Here is a 27989-nt window from a genome sequence, read left to right on the forward strand (position 1 = left end):
TCAGTCTACATATCGATTTGCCATCTTTTTCAAACATGCGACAACAGTAACAGTGCAATTAGAATATTTAAAAAAATATATATATATGCAAGAAAAAATAGAAAAGAAATAAAAAAGTCCTCATGAAGTATCCGTCCAGTGTGTGTGTCTCTCTCTCTCTCTCTCTCTCTCTCTCTCTCTCTCTCTCTCTCTCTCTCTCTCTCTCTCTCTCTCTCTCTCTCTCTCTCTCTCTCTCTCTCTCTCTCTCTCTCTCTCTCTCTCTCTCTCTCTCTCCCCCCCCCCCCCCCCCCCCCGCATCACACACACCCATTGTGCCGGAGAGTTTTCCTGAATCATCAGATGATCGAGTCTCTTCTCCTCTCCGTCAGTTCGGCTTCAGCTTCATCATGACTCGCGTCGCGTTGAACATCAGCGTCGCGTTTCTCCTCCTTCTGTCGCGATGCTGCGACGCAAACCGCAAACTCCTGGTGTTCCTCATCGATGGATTCCGTTATGATTACATGGACGATTTACAAAACCTGGCCGGATTCAGAGAGATCGTGGAGAACGGTGTAAAAGTGGATTATCTCACTCCAGATTTCCCCAGTCTGTCCTATCCAAACTATTACTCTCTCATGACAGGTGAGTTTTAACAACTTTTTATTTAATTTTTCCAACAAATGCAATCATAAATAGCCTACTTCGGTAACACTTCACAATGAGGTTCATTAGTTAACATTAGTTAACTACGTTAATTAGCATGAACTATGAACATTCTAATGAACTGCACGTATAGGCTACAGCATTTATTCATCTTTAATTGTTCATTTCAACATTTAGAAATACTTTATTAAAATCTTGTTAACATTAGTTAATGCACTGTGAACTAACATGAACAATGAACGGCTGTATTTTTATTAACTAACATTATCAAAGATTAATAAATACTGTAACACATGTATTGCTCATGGTTAGTTCATGTTAGTTAATATACATTAACTAATGTTAACTAATGAACCTTATTGTAAAGTGTTTCATGTTTTATAGTAATATTATTAGTTAGTTCAGGTCTTTTTCAAACAGTTTTTACCTTTATAATGTAGTAAGCTGAGATATTATGACCTCTTGGAGCTTTTAATTATTCCCATATGTGTTTGTGAGGCCTTGCATGCAAACATAATCACGGTACACCTTTATAAGGCTTCAGCACTAATGCAATCCTTATGTGAGATTTCATACACTCGTATAACAGTGTAAAGGTCCTTAGAGGAACTCTCTCTGTAGAACAACAGGGATTTATGGGATCTGAGATCTGCTGGTTGATTATAGTTTGAATGGGGTTATTGATAACAGAGACCAGTCCTTCCTCTCTCCACAATGACCACAGACACAGCTCACTCTCACTGAGATTCACACATCAATGTCAGAAACCAGCAGATGGAGATATCTGAGGACATTATTTTCGTTTTTATTTTTTGAGTTTTTATTAATTGTTGAGACAATTTTTTAATATTTTTTGTTAGTTTATTTTTGTAGGCCTATTATATTGATTATATATTAGTACAGGCCAAAAGTTTGGAAACATTACTATTTTTAATGTTTTTCAAAGAAGTTTCTTCTACTCAAAAATACAGAAAAAAAGTAATATTGTGATATATTATTACAATTTAAAATAATTCAGGATCATTACTCCAGTCTTCAGTGTCACATGTGACATCCAGTCTATCACATGATCCTTTAGAAATCATTGTAATATTCTGATTTATTATGAGTGTTGGACACAGTTCTGCTGCCTAATATATTTGATGAATAAAAGGTTAAAAAGAACTGCATTTATTCAAAATAAAAAAATATTTTCTAATAATATAAATCTTCTTTACTATCACTTTTTATCAATTTAACACATCCTTGCTGAATAAAAGTATTGATTTATTTCAAAAAAATGAAGAAAAAAAAATGACTGACCCCAAATGACTGACCAGTAGTGAATATTGCTGTTACAAAAGATTTCTATTTTTAAAACATTTGCTTCTTTTTTTTTCTTCTTTTTTTTCAAAACTTTTTATTCATCAAAGTATCTTAAAAAAGTATCACAGGTTATGAAAAAATAAAAACAGCAGAACTGTTTCCAACTTTGATAATGAATCATCATATTAGAATGATTTCTAAAGGATCATGTGATAGACTGGAGGAATGATCCTGAAAATTCAGCTTTGCATCACAGAAATAAATGATAATTTAAAGTATAATAAATTGAAAACCAATTATTTTAAATTGTAATAATATATCACAATATTAAAAAAAAAAATCTGTATTTTTGATCAAATAAATGCAGGCTTGATGAGCAGAAGATCTTCTTTCAAAAACATTATAGTAATGTGTCCAAACTTTTGGCCTGTACTGTATATACTGTATATATATATAGGGATGCACCGATCCACATTTTTTCACTTCCGAAGTTCCGATCCGATCCCGATACCTGAATTTGGATATCGGCCGATACCGATGCTATTCCGATACCAGAGCTGTGTTTGCTTTAATATTATTATTATCATTATTGTTGATTTTATATGATGCTGAAATAAACTCCTCTCAGCAGGCAAGTATACATATGTATTGCATGTATGTCCCAAAAGGCAACTTGAGGTAAGTATAAGGTCAGAAAAGGAAATCCTGTTAACAGGAAAAATCCCATTCTGAAAAAACAAATATGCAACTGTAAGGGTTTCAAATTGATTGTCATGTCAGTATTTATTACATTCCCAAAATGTCAAATACTTGAGTCTTGAAATATAAGAAAAGTGCAAGTGTAAACATCTTACACACACACACACACACACACACACACACACACACACACACACACACACACACACACACACACACACACACACACACACACACACACACACACACACACACACACACACACTCACTATCAGCACAAATCAAGTACAGTAGGAGGTTTGGCACTGAAGATGACCTGGATTAAGCTTAACGCCGGAGTCTAGCTATTCCTCAAAAGAATACAATAAAAAGTAAATGACTCGGAAAGTTAACGCTGAGGGAGTGATGTAGTGTTCAACAAATCTCACTTAGACATTGGCAGGTTCTTTTTGAGGAATATGAGCATTTCTGCTCTCTCTGCTGTCAGACGATTCCTCTTTTCATCCACGACATTGGATGCCGTGCTAAACAGGAACTTTACCGCAACAGCAGCGAGGAGAGGAAAGCGAGCATGGTTGTTTGCCCAGTACTGGAAAGGGCTGTCTTTCTCACCCATCGGTGATTCTGTAATGGATTTTTCCTAAACCTAACTTTCTGGGTCTCGTCTACAAATCGACGTCCCCAATCAATAAGTCACCTAGTCTAACTTGTTTTCCTTATTTTTGACACATCAAAATAGAATCATCATTGACTAACATGTCAAGCTCTATCAATATGATTTGTTAAATTGTTTAAAGCAAGCTTCAACCCCCCCCCCCCCCCCCCATTATTGTTAAATATCAAAAACATTGTAAGGGGTTAATATTCCAGTCAATCACAATACAGTAAAAAAAAAAAAAAAGAACATTGAGTCCATTTTCAAAGTTCCATTTGACCAGGGTTACACTGAGTCAAAAGTTTGTTAGAAGGTTAGATCATATCGAAAGTTCATCTGGTGGCTAAATCCTAAATAAAAGGAAGTAAGAATTATTTTGTTTTATTGTTAGATCTGGAATGGAAAGTTAGACATCAGACATAAAAATGGGAAGTGTGATAAAAGTTTATCATAAGTTACAAATATAAAGTCAGATTTCCATGGTTAGTAACATAATTAATCTTATCTATAAAAAATCCACCGCAGTTCTTTCAAATACATTTGCATTTGGATAACCGCTGCCTGTGTACCAGTGGCGGCTGCTGGTCTTTCAAAGAGGGGAAGCTCATTTTCGGCCTACATCATAAAAATTGTCCATTTATTTATACGTAAATTATACGTTCCTTTTCAAGAAAATGCTTGACGTACATCTAGGTGTCTTTTCCAGTGACTTGACCAGTGTCCTCTCAATGGCCAGCAGAGTTAAATATAATTGTATAAATGTAATAATATAATAAAGGTATAAATAATAATATAATAAAGTATAATAATACTACTACTAATAATATATATTTTTTATTATTTTAATAATATTTATTTTTATTATTAGCCTACTAATAATAATATTAAAAATATAATAAGTAATAATATAATAAAGGTATATAAATGTATAATTGTGTGAAATGTATTTTAAAAATTGGCTAGCAATTTCGACAAGCAAATACCAAGAAATAGGTTGCAGCAGTTTGTCTTTGAAAAATCCGCGATGGGACTGAGCTCGAACAGCTTCAGCATCAGCGACTTTATTGTATGAAATCGCTGTCAATCAAAAGGAGACGCAGCCTTTCAACAGACCCTCCAATCATCACGCAGAAGCCGGAGTCCAGGCCAGCCCACTCCTCCACTCACTCCCAGAGACGCTGAGCGTCCGCGGGCGGGACATAATCGCAGCATTTATCTAATGACCGTCTAGTTTCGAAGCACTGAAAAAACTATTCAGAGCAGCTCCACTGAAGTCACTGGACGCTGGGCTTCAACAGGGAAATGCACTGTGACGCTACGGGAATCTATGAGAAGGAAATCGAGTCAGCCGACCTGCTGTATGTAACTGATTCTGAACGAACTCGTCTTTGAGATGAACGTTTTCTAACGCTTTTTTAGTCAATAAAATGTTAACACAATAGTACATATTTGACCATTAATTTTTTGACATTATAGGGGAAGCCGAGCTTCCCTTGCAGTCTTAAAGAAATCCCCACTGCTGGGTACCTCCTGCAGGTTCATCATGCTCCTCGTACAGACTGCTGAAGCTGCTCTTACTTGTGCTTGGAGGAGAACCAGTACTTGGACCAGCTTCCATGCGAGCGACCTTTTCTGCTGGCTCTGCCTCTGTTGCCCCTGCTTCATCCGCTGATGCCCTGAGCAGTGCTTGCTCCATCTTCTTCAAGCTCTTGTGTCAGGAGAGCCTTCGCCCTCCTGCAGTTTCTTCACCCATAAAGAATCTGACTGACACAAAAATTAAATAGGTTCAGTTCAACTTATTTGTTGCCGCTGCAAGAACCCAGCCTGCATGCATGTGCACAGACACACACAGACACACACACACACACACACACACACACACACACACACACACACACACACACACCTCCCCCTTATCCAGTTCATTGTAGTCAAGTCAAGTCATCTTCATTTATATAGACCTTATGCGCCAGAGAAACGAGGGCGCCGCCATCTTTAGAATATTGTCTTTTAACTTCCATTTTTTTGCGGTCGCTCTGTATTTTTCTATCGGATCGGCCCCATCCCTATATATATATGTATATACACACACTGAACAAAATTATAAACGCACCACTTTTGTTTTTGCCCCCATTTTTCATGAGCTGAACTCAAAGATCTAAGACGTTGATTGTGGCCTGCTGAATGGAATAAAGCTCATTCTGATTCTGATTCTGATGTTGGTCCACTCCTCTTCAATGGCTTTACGAAGTTGCTGGATATTGGCAGGACCTGGAACACGTTGTCGTATACGTCGCCGATCCAGAGCATCCCAAACATGCTCCATGGGTGACGTGTCCGGTGAGTATGCTGGCCATGCAAGAACTGGGATGTTTTCAGCTTCCAGGAATTGTGTACAGATCCTTGCAACATGGGGCCGTGCATTATCATGCTGCAACATGAGGTGATGGTCGTGGATGAATGGCACAACAATGGGCCTCAGGATCTCGTCCCGGTATCTCTGTGCATTCAAAATGCCATCAATAAAATGCACCTGTGTTCGTTGTCCATAACATACGCCTGCCCATACCATAACCCCACCGCCACCATGGGCCACTCGATCCACAATGTTGACATCAGCAACCCGCTTACCCAAACTACGCCATACATGCTATCTGCCCTGTACAGTGAAAACCGGGATTCATCCGTGAAGAGAACACCTCTCCAAAGTGCCAGACGCCATCAAATGTGAGCATTTGCCCACTCAAGTCGGTTATGGCGACGAACTGCAGTCAGGTCGAGCCCCCGATGAGGACGACGAGCATGCAGATGAGCTTCCCTAAGACGGTTTCTGACAGTTTGTGCAGAAATTCTTTGGTTATACAAACCAATTGTTGCAGCAGCTGTCCGGGTGGCTGGCCTCAGATGATCTTTTAGATGAAGATGCTGGATGTGGAGGTCCTGGGCTGGTGTGGTTTCATGTGGTCTGCAGTTGTGGGATGAACATTCAATTCACGGGCAACAGCTCTGGTGGACATTACTGCAGTCAGCATGCCAACTGCATGCTCCCTCAAAACTTGCGACATCTGTGGCATTGTGCTGTGTGATAAAACTGCACATTTTAGAGTGGCCTTTTATTGTGGACAGCCTAAGGCACACCTGTGCAATAATCATGCTGTCTATCTAATCAGTATCTTGATATGCCACACCTGTGAGGTGGATGGATTATCTCGGCAAAGGAGAAGTGCTCACTAACACAGATTTAGACAGATTTGTGAAAAATATTTGAGAGAAATAGGCCTTTTGTGTACATAGAAAAAGTCTTAGATCTTTGAGTTCAGCTCATGAAAAGTGGGGGCAAAAACAAAAGTGTTTATAATTTTGTTCAGTATATATATATATATATATATATGTATATGTATGTATATATATATATATAAGTGCTGGGCAACGATTACAATTTTTAATCGCGATTAATCGCATGATTTTCTTGCGATTAATTGCATTATTACGCGCAAAATTTAATAATGAATTCTAAAGTCGTGTATTGCACACTTTTGATCTAAATGTACTGCTATATACACAAAAGTGCAATAACATGTGGTTTGCAAAAACTTTAAACAAATAGCCTAATGTGCTTTTTACTAGCAGTATTCCCTTTACACAGTAGCAATAAAATATTTCTTGTAAATCTCAACTTAAACATTAATGTAATCAAATCAAATATTAAACCAAAGCTATTTGCCACTGCCAGGGCATTACCTTTTATGCAGCTTGTTAAACAAGTTACCATCAGAGTCCTGTTTTCTTGGGTTTTTTTCTGAACAGGTATCAACAGGTATCTTTCATCAGGGAGCAGCAGAAACAGTCTGTGTTCAGTAGCAAGTTTCCCTGTTATTACTGTGCGTTCACACCAAACGCGAATAGCGTGTCAAATTCGCGTCTAACGCGTCTAGTTGGACGCTTGAACATTTTGAATCCATTCGCGCGTAAAAAGCAAAAGTTTGAAGCGAACTGGACGCGCGAGGCGAATTCGCGTCCACCGCGCCACGCTAAACGCCTCATTCGCGCCGCAGGACCTCCAGACGCGCATAAACGTGCCTTTGCATTGACATAACATTGAAATCACTCGCGCCAGACGCTCTATTCGCGTTTGGTGTGAACGCACCATAAAGTGAGGTGAAGTAGGGGTGTTCGGTTCCGGTTTTTTTGGAGTCGACTCCGACTCCCGACTCCTAATTTTGGAGTCGGTGGAATCGACTCCTCGACTCCATTTACTTTGAATTAAAATAGGGTCAGGATTCAGAAGGTGCGTCTCAATATGCTTCCTCGTTTCTCGCTCGTATGTCCTACGACCCTGAAACCGATCGAGCTCCGCTCTCATGTAGGACATCTAAATTCTTTAATTCCACCGGGAGGAGGGCGAGGAACAAGGAGGCTTCCTGAGGAGTCAAGAGCGAGGATACAAATGTTTCCTATAATAAAATGTTTAATCAACTAAACCTTATAAATCCCCCTCCTTTTCACATCGCAGCTTCTTCAAATCATATTTAAGTGTGCAATATGTTAGTATTAATCATTAAACTTGTAAAAGCAGACTTGTTTTAGACAGTGTATTTATCTATTTATTTTGTATATTATTTTATATAATTTTAATGTAGTGAAGCTATGAACTTTAACTTAAGCATGTTTAACTTTATTTTTTAACTTTTTTTGTTTAACATTGAAAAATATTAGTTATATTATTACCAATAATAACTGTAGTTTAATAATAGTTTTTAATGCACTTGTCATTTAATAATAGAAAATGAACTTCATATAGAGTGAGTACATGCCATTTCACTAATGTTAATGTTCCATCCTCGCATCCTAAGGGGATGGAGGTAAGAGGAAAGGAAACAAGGATGCATATATAAGAATTGACAAGCACACAAAGCATTACATAGTTTTTGTTATACACTTAATTTACTCCCTTCAGTTTTCAGAAGTACAACACTAAACACTATACTCTTATTTACACAGCACTTGTCTTTTAATGTCTTATTTAGGGATAACCTACATGATTACATACATTACCTGGAAATTATAGATATCAAAGCTCTTCTGTAGAAAACGTCTAATTTTGTATACAAATAAGTAAAGGTCATTATTAAAATGTTTAATATTGAAAAATTAATCAACACAGACAAGAAACAAAAATCACCTCTTATTGTTTCCTCTCATTTCTTTATCTTTTTGTTTTAATTTCCGTATCTTTACATTCATTATAATCTTTTCGTTATAATGAACTGTTGCTGTGTTGAACTTGAAAAAAACACTCGACACTGGGAGTCGATTCCTGACCTGGAGTCGATTCCGACACTAGGGCTAGTGAGAGTCGAGGAATCGACTCTTTTGGAGTCGACTCCCCATCTCTAAGGTGAAGTGGTCGAGCACAAGGTGCAGCGACAAGCGGGTGCGTTCCCGTAAAACTGTCGCGGTTGTGCGCACACGCCCGCCCGCTGCCGAAGTTGAATTGTCTTGAACTTTTTGTACACGACGCGCAGCACAAATCATTGGAAGAGAGACTGATCCTCGCTGTTTGTGAGTTTCCAGAATCGAAATGGTTATCAGGACATCATCAGGAGGAAATTCACATGGCAGAGCATTAAATTAATTCGTGAAGGAAAATTGAAACTTTCAATCCATTTTGCACAAGCATATTTGCTCATTTGAGTGTTGCTGAATCACATGATGAAACTATGTTGTCTCAGGGTTGCCAAGTCCACGGTTTTCCCCAAATTTTGGGTAGTTCACTCAAAAATGAAAATGCTGTCATTAATTACTCACCCTCATGTCGTTCCAACCTCGTAAGACTTTCATTCATCTTCTTTATTTACAAAATATTATATCGCATTCAGGCAACCACATCCGCTCTCGTGTCAACACAACACATGCGTCGCGGTGCTCTCGTGAATGAGCGTCGGAGATTAATATTTTGTAAATAAAGTGGTAAATTATGTTTGTTTGTGCTCACATTGCTTCATAAAACTGAGGTTAAACCACTGGAGTCACATGGGTTACTTTAATAATGTCTTTACTTCCTTACTGGGGCTTGAAAGTGGTAGTTGCGTAGCCTGTCAATGGAGGGACAGAAAACTCTCAGATTTCATCAAAATAATCTTCATTTGTGTTCCGAAGATGTTCATATGTTCCTAATGTTTGATTACTACTATAGTGATTAGTTGAATTGTGTGTAATGCTGTAAAATGTGTATTTAGTCACGGGAGTGGCATATTTTGAGTTGTGATATTGTGTTCTTTGGGCTGATCTCCAACACACGCTTTGACCCGCGGCGTTCACAATCCCAGCCGACGCTTCAACACTTTGCTGATGCTGGTGTTTTGTTTGAGCACATTCCCCTCGCCACAAAGCTTCAGAAGATTGTGTGCTCCGGCTTTCACAGAGAAATCAAACACTACTGAGAGCAAAGCTGTGCAACGAGAAACATTCATTAATGCCAATAAACAAGATTTAGTTTAAAAAAGAAATTAAGCTTTTGTTTAGCAAGGATGCATTAAACTGATCAAAACTGAGTGTTTATTTCAAATAAATGCTGTTCTTTTGAACTTTCAGTGCATCAAATAAAAATAATAGGAAAAATATGAAACTGTTTTCAACACCGATAATAATCATAAATGTGTCTTGTGCATCAAATCATCATATTAGAATGATTTGTGAAGGATCATGTGACTCTGAAGACTGGAGTAATGATGCTTAAAATTCAGCTTTGATCACAGAAATAAATTACACTTTACTATATATTCACATAAACAGCTGATTTACATTATAATAATATTTCACAGTTTTCACTGTATTTTTTAATCACATAAATGCAGATTTGGTGAGCAAAAGAGACTTCATAATTCATATTTAAACGTGCATGAACTACTTGTTGAGTATCATAGAGTATTTGTGATTTATTAATGGAAGTTCTTTGGGCTGTAACTTGCAGGGTTGGCCAAAGGTTCTTGACACTCTGATGGTTTTATAGCCGGTTCGGTGTTATTAACGGAGTGCGTTCGTTTGTTTAATGTTTGCATTTCTTGGAAGCGCTGACCCTGCTCTTTGCACTGTGAACTTCTGTAGAGTCAGCGCTTCAGTTTAACATTACACTTTAAACATTGCAGGCAGTCAAGCGTAATTACCATTAACATCTCAGAACTAATTAGAAATTAAAATTTCATGTGGTTGCTGTAGCGTGTTTTGGGTGATGTGGACTCTCTTTTAGTGTATGTTTATGGGAATTTGTTGTCTTTTTAAATCAGATCCCTTGGAACCTCCTATTTTTTCCATTAATTTCTCCCATAGCGATTTCAAAATAGTCTTTGTTAAAGCGTTATAAAACATGAACCTCGCCTGCAAGGAGAAACACACCATTACAACAAAGTGTTTGAAACTGGGACAAAAATGCAAAAGTACAAGACTGTGCTTAACACTTATACACTAAGCTAAGTTATATATTAAGTTAAGTTATATATTAAAGCTAAGTTGATATACACCATCGCTTATCAAGCTCGTAGCAGTAGAGCTGACTTTAAAGGTTTATGAGTTATCGTTAAAAGTCGGTAAATTTTTTACTTCTGGAAACCGACTGATTATCGAATCACAATGGATCTGATCTGCAATTTAATTCAATATATAATTGCACTGCGTGTTTCAAGAGCTGTGCCCACGAAAGCTGTGAATGCATCTTATTAATTTATGATATATAATCATAAAATATTTGTAATTTTACACTATTCACTATTCACTATGTGCTTTTACACTATTCACTTGTACACTATTCAATTATACACTATGCACTTATACACTATGCACTTGTACACTATGCACTTATACACTATGCACTTGTACACTATGCACTTGTACACTATGCACTTGTACACTGCACTTATACACTATTCGCTTATACACTATGCACTTGTACACTATGCACTTGTACACTATGCACTTATACACTATGCACTTATACACTATGCACTTATACACTATGCACTTGTACACTATGCACTTGTACACTGCACTTATACACTATTCGCTTATACACTATGCACTTGTACACTATGCACTTGTACACTATGCACTTATACACTATGCACTTGTACACTATGCACTTGTATACTATGCACTTATACACTATGCAATTATACACTATGCACTTGTACACTGCGCTTATACACTATGCACTTATACACTTGTATACTATGCACTTATACACTATGCACTTATACACTTGTGAACTATGCACTTATACACTATGCAATTATACACTATGCACTTGTACACTGTGCGCTTAAACACTATTCGCTTATACACTATGCACTTATACACTATGCACTTATACACTTGTGCACTATGCACTTATACACTGTGCACTTATACACTATGCACTTGTACACTATGCACTTATACACTATGCACTTGTACACTATGCACTTATACACTATGCACTTATACACTATGCACTTATACACTATGCACTTGTACACTATGCACTTATACACTATGCAATTATACACTATGCACTTATACACTATGCACTTATACACTATGCAATTATACACTATGCACTTATACACTATGCACTTGTACACTATGCACTTGTACACTATGCACTTGTACACTATGCACTTATACACTATGCACTTATACACTATGCACTTATACACTTGTGCACTATGCACTTATACACTATGCACTTATACACTATGCACTTGTACACTATGCACTTATACACTATGCACTTGTACACTATGCACTTATACACTATGCAATTATACACTATGCACTTATACACTATGCACTTATACACTATGCACTTGTACACTATGCACTTATACACTATGCACTTGTACACTATGCACTTATACACTATGCAATTATACACTATGCACTTATACACTATGCACTTATACACTATGCACTTATACACTATGCACTTGTACACTATGCACTTATACACTATGCACTTGTACACTATGCACTTGTACACTATGCACTTGTACACTATGCACTTATACACTATGCACTTATACACTATGCACTTGTACACTGTGTGCTTAGACACTATTCGCTTATACACTGTGCACTTGTACACTATGCACTTATACACTATGCACTTGTACACTATGCACTTATACACTATGCACTTGTACACTATGCACTTATACACTATGCACTTGTACACTGTGCACTTGACTTGTACACTATGCACTTATACACTATGCACTTGTACACTATGCACTTATACACTATGCACTTGTACACTATGCACTTATACACTATGCACTTGTACACTGTGCACTTGACTTGTACACTATGCACTTATACACTATGCACTTGTACACTATGCACTTGTACACTATGCACTTATACACTATGCACTTGTACACTGTGCGCTTATACACTATGCACTTATACACTATGCACTTGTACACTGTGCACTTATACACTATGCACTTCTACACTGTGCGCTTATACACTATACACTATGCACTTATACACTATGCACTTATACACTATGCACTTACACACTATGCACTTATACACTATGCACTTGTACACTATGCACTTGTACACTATGCACTTATACACTATGCACTTGTACACTATGCACTTGTACACTATGCACTTGTACACTATGCACTTGTACACTATGCGCTTATACACTATTCGCTTATACACTATGCACTTGTACACTATGCACTTGTACACTATGCACTTATACACTATGCACTTGTACACTGTGCGCTTATACACTATGCACTTGTACACTATGCACTTGTACACTATGCACTTGTATACTATGCACTTATACACTATGCAATTATACACTATGCACTTGTACACTATGCACTTGTACACTATGCACTTGTACACTGCACTTATACTACACTATGCACTTGTACACTATGCACTTGTACACTATGCACTTGTATACTATGCACTTATATACTATGCAATTATACACTATGCACTTGTACACTGTGCGCTTATACACTATTCGCTTATACACTTGTATACTATGCACTTATACACTATGCACTTATACACTTGTGCACTATGCACTTGTACACTATGTACTCAACTGTGTATTGAATGAATTTTATAAGGCTATTTTGTCATTTAACATCGGCTTCCCTCCTCATTTACAGGACGCCACTGCGAGGTGCACCAGATGACTGGGAATTACATGTGGGATAAGGACACCATGAAGGAATTCCTGATTGGAACCAATCCGGACAGCCGGTTACCCCTGTGGTGGGACGGGTCCGAGCCGCTGTGGGTCACCATGCAGAAACTAGGGAAGAGAGTCTACATGTACTACTGGCCAGGTCAGTATGCCATCAATAGAGTACAATGTGGGACCAGGGTTATTAAAATTAACTAAAAGTATATATATACAGTAGTCAACATTTGAAGTGGATCAAAACCTTTCATCAAAGTTATACTGTACATGAATTTTGAACAATACCCGTTCTTTGATGATCTTCCTCCTCGTTTAATTAGTGTTTGTCTTATAAGAGCTGCTCCTGCTGCTGCTTTACATCAAAACAAGCTTGCAACGTTTTCAAGTGAAGCTTTCAAAAGATCCTCTTTGATCTCTCTCAAATGCATATTAACACATTTTAATATGCATATAATCAACATATTATTATGTGTGTTTCTGTCCGTTCAGGTTGTGAAGTGACGATCCTTGGAGTCAGACCTACGTTCTGTGAGGAATACGTGTACAATCCTTCAGAGAAGAACCTGACCGACTCCATGGAGAACGCTCTCAATATGTTAAAGTAAGAGCACAAGCCTCCCCAGAAACCATTAAAGAGGAGCGATAATGCTTTTCTCCACGTTCATCTTTCTTCAGTGTGTAACGTTGCCGTTTAAACATGAAAAATCTCTGCAAAGTCACACAGTTCTTCTCTATATCAGTGTCAGTGTTCCTGAACTCCTGAAACGCCTCCATTGTAGTCTTGAGTTTCTTCCGGGAACGAACACGTCACAATATTCCTCATTTAAATAATTCATGCGCAGAATAAAGGGGCGGGGCCTGGTTGAGTTAGTTAGTAGTGTGTTAAACTGGCGGTTATGGTAAGGGGCGGGACATTTCCCAAACACACTCGAAGCGCTCGACCAATCACAACACACTGCTCCAGCCGACCAATCAGAGCACAGTGTGCTTTTCAGAAGGAGGGGCTTCATAGAGACAGGAATTAAACAGAGCGTTACTGACAGACTGGGAAGAGAGGAGCTGCAACTATGGAGAATATGAGGAAAATAATCAACATTCAAGCAGGAAAACCTGTTCTAGTAGAGCCTGAAACAACATCAAGGCATAATAGGAATATGTTTTTTAGCTTTTAGCATGAATATATTAGCCTTAAGGTTAGGAATAAGCTGGTGTGTTCCAAAACAATGACATTAAATAAACATTAAAAACGGACACTCTCTCACTTCCGCTAAAATGGATCATGGATTTTTATGACATCACATCTTCTGTCCAATCAAATGCTCTCTAGAATCTAAAGCTCCGCCCCCTTTGCTATAAACACCACCTGGCCAAAGCGACCATTGACAGTCATGGAGCAATATGTGTTAGAGATGTGTGTTCGGTCGCTCAAACACTCAAGTTTTATTCCGTTTTCCAATTGTAATGAATTGGCTAGAATTTATTCACATCTCTACTATTGAATCCAACGTATCATCAGCGCTCGGATTCGCTTCCTTGGTGTTGTCAAGCATGACTTGCAGTCTGTGAGGTAAACTTAACGCTATTGGCTAATTTGAAAAGGGGGAGGAGCCATTCATTATGTCCCGCCTTCGCTTCCTTTTTCAGTGGAAATTACGTCAACGCATCAAACAAAGCTGCACTTCAGTGGGACTTCAAGTGTGTTTGTTATAATCTGATGATTTGATTTGAATGTTTCCAACAGGAGCAATAAAGCAGACATGGCTGGCATTTATTATGAGAAGATTGATGTGGAAGGGCATCACTTTGGTCCTCGATCTCCTGAAATACAGCGAGCCATCCGCTCCCTGGACCAGGCCTTCCAGACACTCAACCAGAAAATCAAGGTATTTTTAACAAGGGTGAAAGAATGAAAGAACAACTTGAACATCTGGAACACATTTGTTTGTTTGTTTGTCAGGAGAAGAAAATGAGAGATGAAATAAACGTGGTGCTGTTCTCGGATCACGGCATGACGGAGCTCCAGTGGATGGAGAAGGTTATCGAGCTGGATAACTTCATTGACATGTCACACGTTATTAAGATGATGGACCGGGGGCCGGTGGTCAATCTGTGGCCCAAACAGGACAAGTTTGAGGAGGTGAGCTCAACCTGTGTGTGTGTGTTACATCAGACTCATGTTTACTCGCGACGACAAGGCCAAAACAGCCCTTGCTTAAAAAAATAAAAAAATAAAAAATTGATTAAACTGGGAAGGGTCACAGCACTTGCATATCGTTTGTTTAAAGGAACACGCCGACTTTTTGGGACTTTATCTTATTCCCCGTATCCCCCAGAGTTAGATAAGTCCATACACACCCTTCTCATCTCCGTGCGTGCCGTAACTCTGTCTGACGCACCCACCGCTAGCCTAGCTTAGCACAAAGACTGGAGGTAAATGGCTCCAGCTAGCATACTGCTCCCAAGAAGTGACAAAATAACGGCAACATTTTCCATGTTGTGATTTGTATAGTCACAGCTTGTACAAATAACAAGGTCACATGACACACAGCCATCTTCTAACCGTATACATACTGGGAACTATATTCTCAGAAGGCTTCTGCGGAGTGATCCGCCCAAGTAGCAGTGCTTCGCCTTCTGAGAATATAGTTCCCAGTATGTATACGGTTATATAAATAAATACTCCTTATTACCTTTTGTTTGACTTATTTGTACCAGTCGCACTGAGACATTTCAAATGATACCAAACGTATAATACTCAATGATAATTATTCACATCAAACCATATGTATTTCGGGGTAATTTTCATGTGGTCTCAGCATGAGGGGGGAGGGGGGGGAGGGGGGGGGGGGGTGAGGAGTGGGGAAGAGGGGGAGAGATGTGTTCTGAGGTGAGACTTTGCGTCTCACATGGTGAGTTCAAATGTTAATTTCCTTTGTTGTCTCAGAGAGTAGCTCTCTCTTCCAGTTCTTCCAGTTCTTTCAGTCTTACACTGGGAAGGGTCACGGCACTACTGTTAGTTTAACTGCTTCTATTGCTCTCCTCATTTGTAAGTCGTTTTGCATAAAAGCGTCTGCTAAATGATTCAATGTAAAATGCTTACTTTCATTCTGACATTTTGAGGGGGAAAAATACACTTGGAGTCAGGATTCGTTGCTCTTCAACCTGTTTGGATTTAAACTTTAACTTTTTTCAGTATGTAAATGACTGTATTCTTAAACATTGATGTAGAAAAACTACACATAGTAGAGATACTCAGTCCTGAACCTCATGAAACCCGTCAACAGAACATCACATTTCAGAACAAATAACAGATTATATTTTGTAAATTGAAAATAAAGGCTAGTGCTATCACCATAAAGATGTGTTTCGCATTTTGACATTATTTTTAACTCAATTATTATTATTATTATTATTCACTAAAAAATCTTGTTTTCATTACTATAAAAAATAATAATTGTAAAATATTTATACATGGTATTTGTTGAACTGCATTTCATTTTCTAAATTAGAATGATATATAATATAAATTAATAAAACATAATGATTATTATTTTACAAAACTCATGAAAGTCTCGTTCTCGCTACTATACTGTAAATAAGATATTATTTAAATTGTAAAATATTTATAAAATAAAATTATAATATAATATAAGAATAATTATTATAATACAAAACACTCACAAATCTTGTTCTCATTACTATACTGTGAAAAAAGGGAATATATTTAAATTGTAAAATATTTATACATGGTGATTGGTGGTATTTGTTGAAGTGCATTTAATTATTATAATACAATAAAAAATAATATAATATTACACAACTCTCACAAAAATCTCATTCTCATTATGGGAACATTGGGAAACATTGGATACATTGGGGAAAAAAAGAATATATTATTTAAATACTAAAATATTTATACATGGTGGAATTTCATTAATATAACATAATATAATATTTTTAAATCACTAATGGGAAATACAAGATATCAAAACATTTTGGTGTTTAGTATCAACTTCAGTGGCTTAAACCGACTGTGTGTGTGTGTGTGTGTGTGTGTTAATTCAGATATATAAAAAATAAAAAATAATATAATATAACACAAAAATCTCATTCTGGACAGTAGGAAAAAAAGAATATATTATTTAAATAATAAAATATTTATCCATGGTGGAATTTCATTAACATAATGTAATATAATATAATATAATATAATATTTTTTTAAATCACTATTAAAAATAATGGGAAATACAAGAGCTCAAAACATTTTTGGTGTTTAGAATGAACTTCAGTGGCTTAACCCGACTGTGTGTGTGTGTGTGTGTGTGTGTGTGTGTTATCTCAGATATATCAGAACCTGAGCGCAGTGAACAACATGAATGTCTATAAGAAGCAGGAGATCCCGGAGCGCTTCCACTACAGGAACGGGCGGTTCGTGTCGACGCTGACGCTCGTGGCCGAGCCCGGATGGTTCATCACAGAGGTTACACACATTATTCTGTCCTCAATGTGCCTCTTTATGGGCTTGTTTAATGATTTAACCAAATGGAGATGGAGATATCTATGCAATCAAAACTAACTTTATCTGGACAATAACTTTATTCTAGATTTGCTGTAAAGCCAAAGCAATCTCTGTTACTGTAATCTCCTATTATCACTGTGTTAGAGGGTCACAGTTTAGGACCCAAAGACCAGATGTTTGAATGAAGACCCGGAGTCAGAGTTATAATAAATTGAAGAAAAAAGTTCAGCTTCAAGACTCACACAGGAGTTCGTAGTCCATAACACACACACACACACACACACACACACACACACACACACACACACACACACACACACACACACACACACACACACACACACACACACACACACACACACACCACACACACTCTTGTTCATCTATCTGAGGACATTCATTGACACAATGCAATCTCTAGCCGCTTACCCTAACCTTACCCATCACAACTAAGTGCCTAACCCGACCCCTGACCCTAAACCGACCCTTGACCTCATTATAACCTTATCTCTAAAACCAAGTCTTGACCCTCAAACAGGCCTTTAAAGACTTTCAGAGACTGAGGACCGGCCAAAATGTCCTCACTTTACACTCCAATGGTCTAAAACTCAAACTGGTCCTCACAAAGATACACACACACACACACACAGCAGTTAAACCCTTCACCAAGGTCTAAGCTACGGCCTTGCTTCAGATTGCAGTTTCTGATTGGCTAAGAACACACATGTGACCCTGGATCACGTGACCAGTCTCGAGTCGCACGGGTATATCTGTGGCAATAGCCAACAATACATTGTACGGGTCAAAATTATGGATTTTTCTTTTATGCCAAAAATCATTAGGATATTAAGTAAAGATCATGTTCCATGAAGATATTTAGTAAATTTCCTACCGTAAATATATAAAATATGTATTTGTGTGAGTGAATGCTGCACAATCGCCAACATAAATGAACAACTTTAAAGGAGATTTTCTCGATGTTTCGATTTTTTTTTGCCTCAGATTCCAGATTTTCAGTAGTTGTATCTCGACCAAATATTGTCCTATCCTAACAAACCATACATCAATGAAAAGCTTATTTAATTTAAAAAAATTGCCCCATGTGACTGGTTTTGTGGTCCAGGGTCACATATAGTCTAAGCAAATGTCCACACATGAATAGATATGAGAGTGTGTCGCCATTAGTCGAGATAGTTGTCGCACATTCCTAGATTTCGGTCTGCGTGACCTCAGAGGTCGGAGAAAGGCGTCTTCGGGTCTGTTGTCGCATGCCGAAGTGTCCCATAAGTAACTCCTGTACATCTAGTACACTAGAGAGTCGCAGTTTCTCCAAGGTTGAAGAGAGCCTGAGCTAGCTATCATCAGGACAAACCACCAAAACACACTGATAACACATTCCCTCCTCAGGAAGAAGTACAGATACTACTCACTTTAGTTTCTAGAGAAATACACATGAAAGAGGGACAGTTCTGTGAATCAGGTGACGTCACGTATAGTAGGACCCCTGCAACCTTCACTCGTCAGCTAGACACAGATCCACAAAACCAGTCACATGGGTCAATCTTTTTGAAATTGAGATTTATACATCATCTGAAAGCTGAATAAATAAGCGTTCCAGTGATGTATGGTTTGTTATGATAGGACAATATTTGGTCGAGATACGACTATTGTAAATCTGGAATCTGAGGGTGCAAAAAAATCAAAACATAGAGAAAATCTCCTTTAAAGTTGTTCATTTATGTTGGCGATTGTGCAGCATTCACTCACACAAATACATGTTTTATATATTTACGGTAGGAAATGTACAAAATATCTTCATGGAACATGATCTTTACTTAATATCCTAATGATTTTTGGCATAAAAGAAAAATGGATCATTTTGACCCATACAATGTATTGTTGGCTATTGCCACAGATATACCCGTGCGACTCGAGACTGGTCACGTGATCCAGGGTCACGTATATAGACAACACATGCTGAGGGTCACATCAGAATCAGCTGGTTAACACTCACAGCAAACATATGATTAAAAGTGCATTTGAATCACTTATTGAATATAGAAATGATTTATGCAGAAATCATACAGTGAAGCATCAGTGGACGATCTATATTGTTAACAGCGCTGTATAAATGAAGGAGACTCGACTTATTTGTGCTAATCTGCGCTATTCAACGTTCACCATCGCTCTTCACGTGTCGTTCAAAAATGACCGAATGTTTTATTTTATTTGTAGTTTGATAATGTTTTTTATTTAATATTTTGTATTTTTAGAGATTTTTTTTAATACTAAATTATATTTACGCTGTATTTATAATCCATTTATTAACTTTTTGAGCATAGACCTGAAAATTACATTTCCAACTTAAACTGTTGTAAATCTTGAACGCTTTAGAGCGACAGACTGAAGTTTGATCTCTTTTTAAAGACACTTGGCCAGGGGCGGAGCTAGACTCTCAGTACAGTGGGGGCGGAGCTAGACTCTCAGTACAGTGGGGGCGGAGCTTCATCATGGGGCACTCTGCTACCAAGTCATTTTAAAATTAAAACCGTTAAAAAAAAACGTAAAATATCTGATGAATGCATAATGTAATAATGTGTCACTTGTTGAGCCAAGTAAGCTTATATGTTAAATAAAACACAAAGAAAAGCCACATTTTTTGACAAGTTTGTATTGACGAACAGTGTTTGCCAGTCAAGTAAAGATGTTTCAGCACCACGGACAGATTCTGCACATTCAGATGCTCCCAGTATAGCCTACTGTAACAGAGCTCCCAACACTGTAAACTCCGAACCCGTGCCTGAGATAGCCCATTCAAAGCAACGCAATGTCTTCATATGTTTGCGATATAACGAAATTTTAATTTTAATTACAATGGTCATGTTTGTGCTTTTTGATTAGGCCTATTTATTATGTGCAACATTTAAATTAATATTCAGAAACGGGTAAAGTTACTTCTACCGTTTGTTTTTCTGATGAACTTTTATTAGCCTGCTAACCAAAATAAAATGGGCCTAGATTGATTATATTATTATTATTATTATTAAATTGGATGGGCTATCTCTGCTATTCTGAATTAACAGGATAGTTAATTTTTTTCTTCTGCAGAACAAATTGTATAAAAACGAATAGCATACGAATAATAATGTAAAAAAAAAATCATATAAAGATCAAGAAATCCAGAAAAAATATTTAACAAAATGACGAAAATAAGGATAAATGATGTTTGACAGGGAACGCATCTAAAGGCCGTATACACAGACTCATGTTGGAGCGGTCATCACCGGACAACAGGCACATCAAATATTAAGCTAATTAAAGTTAGAAAAGTTCAGTGAGTGATTTTCTTTTGTTCTTTGATCAGCATTAATGGCAGCAGCGAGTGTATGCTGTCAGTGCACTGATTCAATAGACATAGGCTTACTGGGTTTCTTTCTCAACCATTTAAGACAAAACCGACTGTTTACGGGGATATTTGAACTTGAAAAAAGGTTGCATTTCTGTGGTTGAAACAAAAATTCTTCTAATGTTTATTCATGTTTATTTGATGCTATAACTAGAAGGATAATTGTGAGATATAATTGTGTATGTGTCTGTGCACTATATGAGAGGCGGCTCTTTTCGTGTTTTGTGAGTGCGCAGCTCAGAAAACAGCGGACATGCAGACGTGTTCTCTCACGCTTAAAGAATGCTATCAAGAAGAACATCGTTCCTGTCCAGTGACACAAGATCGGGGGCGTTTGAGGGGCCCCTAATTGGCACGGGGCCAGCACCCACGCTATCTCCGCTACTGCACTCGGAAGATTATTGCTGAAGTGAAAAATGTTTTAAAAAGTGAACTTAAAGGATTAGTTCACCCCAAAATGAAAATTTCCCAATAATTTACTCACCCCAATGCCATCCAAGATATCCATGTCTTTCTTTCCTCAGTGGGAGAGAAATTATGTTTTTTGAGGAAAACATTTCTGGATTTTTCTTCTAACAATGGACTTCATTGGTTACCATCGTTTTTAAGTCCAAATCAATGCAGTTTCAAAAGTCTTTGAAGTGTTTAAACGGGCTGTGCGCGATCACAGCTGAAGAAGAGGTTGTTGTCTAGCGAAACCATAGGTAATTTAAAAAAAAAAAAAAAAATTTAATAGACAGACAGGGAACTACGTCATCACGTTGAAAGGTCGCGCCGGCGCCGGCAGAAGTACCGCCCCACTGTTTACAATGCGACCGTACGTAGGAGGATAGTTCAAATAGTATTGTTTGCTATTATATATTTGAATTTATTTATTTATTTAAATGGGACAGTGCATATTCATGAACGTACAATCAAAGTTGAACGTAAATACGCCGGATTCAGCACAATGCTAATTTCCATCCGTAGTCCCAAACATAGACAAATACAAACCAAAAAATCAAACAAACAATATACATATCAACAAATATACATATAAAGCTAAAAAAAAAACATTAATAGGTCCTATACATTATTGTACTTATTATAATATTTATTTAAAGTGCATGGATGCCTTTACATAGACATCCCAAAGTGCTTATTATAAATAATATATAAATAAAACTACCTATCAAATTTTACCTTCATACTTAATGATTACATTTTTGATTGTTATTCAGCCATCTTTTAAGATGTTTCTTAAATGAAACAAAAGTGGGGCTATCTCTAATTTCCGTTGGCATACTGTTCCAATTTATGCAGCCTTTAATAGAGAGGACATTTTGTGCAAACGAAGATTTTCTAAATGGTACTTCACAATCCCCCCTGGTTAATGATCTAGTCCTCGTCTCGCTATTTCTCTTTTTGATAAAATCCCCCAGGGGTGGTGGGGCGATTCCATTAATAGATTTATAAATAAGACAGCTATTTTTAAAAATTTTAAGATTTAAAAAATTTAGGAGTTGATACTTCTCAAGAATTGGACAAAGGTGAAACGACTGTGGTTTCCTGTCAAATGCCTTAACTGCTTTTTTATATAGTTGTTCAATGGGTTTTAATGCAGTAACTCCAGCAAAAGACCAAACTGTGAAGCAGTATTCAATGTGGGAAAAAATCATACAATGGAGATAGGATTTAGCAGCCTCAGTTGTAATGTAAGACCTGATTTGTTTGTAATTTTGTAGATTAAATTTTAGAGCATTGGATACCTTTTGTATGTGTTTTTTGAAAGTGAGGTTTGAATCTAGCACAACCCCAAGGTACTTGAACTGGGCTACCAACTCCAATTCCTCCCCTCCCAAAAACACAGAAGATCTACTTCTTTTTGGAAGTTGTTCAATGAGTGTCTTACATTCAGTTTTTGAAGTATTTGGCTTCACAGGTTTTTTTTTTGTAAACATCATCACAACGGTCTTTTCGGTATTAAGAGTGAGACAAATTTGATTTAGCCAGTTTTGAACTTTAGTTAGTGAATTTGTAAGGTTTGTAGCTATTATCTTTTCATCTTTACCATGTATGAAGATCACAGCGTCATCCGCATACATCTGCACATTACAGTCCGGACAAGCAGCTGGAAGATCATTAATGTACATTGAGAACAATAGAGGCCCGAGAATTGAGCCCTGTGGAACTCCAACATGATTGCTAATGGAAGGAGATTTAACACCATCTATATTAACACATTGTGTTCTGTTTAATAAATATGATTGAAACCATGATATAGCATCTGTAGAAAAGTTAAAATGTGTGAGTTTGGTCAGCAGTACTTGATGGTTAACTGTATCAAAAGCCTTTTTAAGGTCTAAAAATACAGCTCCTACACAAGGACTCTTATCCAATAAATACTTGATCTGTTCAATCAGAAAGCAATTCGCTGTCTCAGTGGAATGATTGGGCTGGAAACCGAACTGCATACGATGCAGTGGGGTAAAACCTTTATCCAGATGTTCAACAAGTTGTTTTGCTATCCACTTTTCAGCCACTTTAGAAAATATTGGCAGGATGCTGATTGGCCGGTAATTAGCGACCTGTGTTTTTGATCCTGATTTAAAAATGTTACTATATATAGTAATAGTATTCAGTGAATATGAATATGAATAGTTGTTCAAATAGTATTGCCGGCGCCGGCGTGATCTTTCAACGTGATGACGTAGTTCCCTGTCCGTTTGTTGATCAGCTCAATCCGAACTATTGAAGGTAAAAAGTCTATAAATTATATATATATATTTTTAAATGACCTATGGTTTCGCTAGATAACAACCTCTTCTTCAGCTGTGATCACGCACAGCCGTTTAAACACTTCAAACACTTTTGAAACTGCATTGATTTGGACTTAAAAACGATGGTAACCAATGAAGTCCATTGTTAGAAGAAAAATCCAGAAATGTTTTCCTCAAAAAACATAATTTCTCTCCCACTGAGGAAAGAAAGACATGGATATCTTGGATGGCATTGGGGTGAGTAAATTATTAGGAAATTTTCATTTTGGGGTGAACTAATCCTTTAAAAAAAGTTCAAGAATTTAACGTGTATTGTTATGAAAAATGCACAAAAATACTATTTAATTTTTTTATATGAAATATATGTTTTCAAAATCACATTTTACTCTAAAACTGCAAGAAAATCAAAGCCATAAATATAAACAAGTTATGCTCCAAATGTGAGGTTGATATCTCAGTAAATGAGCTTTCAGTGAGAGTGTGTTCGGCTGCAGTACCAAACGCTTCCACTAGAGGAACTTCGTCTCATTCATTTCCAATGCGCTCATTTCTGACCACAAGGAACACAAGTGTGACTATTATTTTCAGGACCATTTAACCTGTTTGAATCATATCCATTATTATGTTTGTGTGTGTGTGTTCACACAGCAAGCGCCAAAACCTTTACCAAGTTTCACACCATTCCGATGAATAAAAAAATAAAAAAAGTACAAATTTTCGGGCCGAAGAGCACCAGAGCGTTATTAATATGTTGCTTTTGTACAACACGACCTCTGACAGGAGGAATGTCTTCAGTCATGAATGATTCAGTCTTGCATATAAAGCCTCATTTCACACAGAAACAACAGTCCTCCTCTTGTGTGCTTTCCTGAGATAACAGATTCTCCTACTGCGTCATTCAGACACACACACACACACACACACACACACACACACACACACACACACACACACACGAGCTGGAGAAGAGATAACACACACATCCACACACTGATTCCTGCCTGTCTCCACAGAATAAAGCCAAACTGCCCTTCTGGAAGAACGGCACGAGAGAGGCGGAGGGATGGCAGCACGGGTGGCACGGGTACGACAACGAGTTTGTGGACATGAGGGGATTTTTCCTGGCACAGGGACCAGGTGACGTTCAGCAGGACACCATCACTCCAATAATTATAATAAATAATAATGGATTTAAATCAAATATAAAATAAATGCAATAATACAATTAAATGAATATTTATTTAAAGTATGCTGTCATATATATATGTGTGTGTGTGTGTGTGTGTGTGTGTGTGCGTCTATTATTTAAACAAACATTTATGTGATTAATAGTGATTCATCGATTTGACAGCACTTTTTTATATTTTATTTTAAATAAATACTTTTATATTTTTATTATTTTTATTTAATTGTACTACTGCATTTATTTTATTTACATAAAAGTTTCTGTTTAACACAAACTTTTATGTTAGATGCAATTAATCGCGATTAATCGATTTGATAGTACTAAATTTAGTTTTTATTTTATTAAAATTTTAAATATAAATAATATACACTACCATTCACTAACATTTATTTTTTTGGAAGAAATTAATACTTTTATTCAGCAAGGATGCATTAAATTGATCAAAAGTGACAGTAAATACTCTTTAATAATATTGTTAATGATACATTTTTTTTTATAAAACTGTTATTGATGTATTTAATTAAAATATTTTAATACAATTAAAATATTTAAAATATAAAATAGAAGTATTAATTAATTTTTTTTAATTTTTTTTAAATAATTTAACCATGAAAATGTTTACCTTTTTTTGGAGGAAATTAATTTTTATTCAGCAATGATGCATTAAATTGATCAAAAGTGAAAAGTGAGACGTTTATAATGTTACAAAAGATTCTATTTCAGATCAATTTTGTACTTTCTATTCATCAAAGAATCAGTATCACAGTTTCCACAGAAATATGCATCAGCTCAACATTGATAATAATCATAAATGTTTCTTGAGCATCAAATCATCATATTAGAGTGATTTGTGAAGGATCATGTGACACTGAAGACTGGAGTAATGATGCTGAAAATTCAGCTTTGATATTGAATAAATTACACTTTACTATATATTCACATAGAAAACAGATGATTTACATTATAATAATATTTCACAATTTTACTGCATTTTTTATCAAATAAAAGCTGGTGAGCAGAAGAGACTTTTAAATGCCAGTGTGTATTTTTATATTTTAATTATTTTATATTGTAACATCATAATTGTTATATAAATAAAAAAAATTTAGTCTTGCAACTCATCAAATGATCATTTCGATGTTTCTCTCTCTCTCCAGACTTCAAGACGAACTTCCGCGCCGGTCCCATCCGTACAGTAGATGTGTATAATGTGTTGTGTAAGACGCTGGGCATCGAAGCGCAGCCCAACAACGGCTCCTGGTCTCGGGTCGAGTGTATGATGAAGAGCTCGGCTTCTGCCGTTCGAGCCGCTTCGACCTCCGTATGCCTGATGATGATGATGATGATGATGTACTAGAATATCTGGAAACACAACATCAGATACAGTGATTTTATGCCTTAGCGTGTGCCATAGGCTCAGAGAAATGCCAAGAAAACCTGTTTTTGCTGCACTGCCTCTATTTTTGAGTTGAAGAAATTATGTTGTTGGATAAACCAATTTGCACATTTTTACTGAAATTTGACCTGAGGTCAAAGATTTATATTTTTAGTAAAATATGAGCTTTTATTATGTAATTTCATTCATTTTCTCCATCTGTTGTTTCTGTCTTTCAACATTTATTTTAGTTTTATTTTATTTTCTGATTACTGTAAAATGGCTAGTGTGTCCTCTCTCAAGATATGTGCTGTTTTGAATGCAAGGCATTGTATTGTTATCATTTGTTTAATTTCTATAACATTATAGAATTATAACATTATATAATATTATATATAGATTATCCATTTTCCTTTAGTACAGGGTTTGTACTCATTTCCTTCACAATAAAATATTTTCTCAAGACTCAAAGTTTTGTTATTTTACTACTACATTTGTTCTTTCACATTCTACTCAGATTATGTTTTTATTGTGATTTACTCGGGGACTCTTATTCTGTATTATGTGCTTTTACAGCAGCGTTTGACAACGCCACCTGCCGGTCTGTCTGTGAACTTCAATGAGCTCACGGTTTAATGTTATTCATTTCACATAATATTTTCAATATTTTTTTATATATATATATTTATTTATTTATAAAATAATTTTAATTATGAGTTTCTCTTAAGGTTTTAGTTTATATTTTTGAAGGCTTAACTTTGAATAAACTTGGACGATGTCCTTCTGTTTATTATAAGTGTGCGCTGCAGTTTTCGCGCTCTTTAAAGCAAGATGGATTCTGATTGGCTTTCAATGTTTTTATCGTTCATCGGGGAAAAATCGTTATGATTCCTAATGGTATCGTTAATCTGAGCCGTTATTGTTACAGTTGTGGTGTAGACTCTGCTATTCTTTTATATTTAAAACGATTTTAGAACTATATATTTTTAGACAGAAATTATTTAAACGAACATTTGATGCGTTATTTATTTATTATCTTATGCGTTGTACAGTAGACTTGTTGAAGTAGATGTTGGTGAAGAATAATGTTCAAGATGGACAGAAGGTGGCGCAAAATACCTTTTATTTAAGTCTTTAAAATCAAACTGGTTGTTGCAAACATACTATAGTCAGGGTCAGGGTTTGGTTTAGTTGCATCATGTAATTATGCATAATTTATTTTATTACCACAA

General features: G+C 36.6%; 1 protein-coding gene and 2 long non-coding RNA genes across 3 annotated transcripts in view; 1 reads left to right on the top strand and 2 right to left on the bottom strand.

Moving 5' to 3' along the window:
• The first annotated feature begins 316 nt into the window (after positions 1-316).
• On the top strand, positions 317-27222 carry enpp6 (ectonucleotide pyrophosphatase/phosphodiesterase 6). Its single transcript, XM_082177069.1, has 8 exons — positions 317-621; positions 13477-13656; positions 14001-14112; positions 15253-15394; positions 15469-15648; positions 17855-17992; positions 25210-25333; positions 26540-27222. Exons 1-8 carry the CDS (start codon positions 387-389, stop codon positions 26737-26739), a joined length of 1311 nt encoding a protein of 436 aa, XP_082033195.1. The 5' UTR covers positions 317-386; the 3' UTR covers positions 26740-27222.
• LOC309504204 overlaps positions 14121-27989 on the bottom strand; it is a 46825-nt gene continuing 32956 nt past the window's right edge. The window contains exon 3 of the long non-coding RNA XR_014208014.1: positions 14121-14621. This is a non-coding gene — a long non-coding RNA (uncharacterized lncRNA). The remainder of the gene's footprint in view (positions 14622-27989) is intronic.
• On the bottom strand, positions 19943-22271 carry LOC309504196. Its single transcript, XR_014208005.1, has 2 exons — positions 21499-22271; positions 19943-21462 (listed from the first exon to the last, which is right to left on the bottom strand). It is a non-coding gene; the product is annotated as an uncharacterized lncRNA (long non-coding RNA).

This window comes from Leuciscus leuciscus (assembly GCF_965113295.1).
Source record: "Leuciscus leuciscus genome assembly, chromosome: 8".
NCBI classification, from domain to species: Eukaryota; Metazoa; Chordata; class Actinopteri; order Cypriniformes; family Leuciscidae; genus Leuciscus; species Leuciscus leuciscus.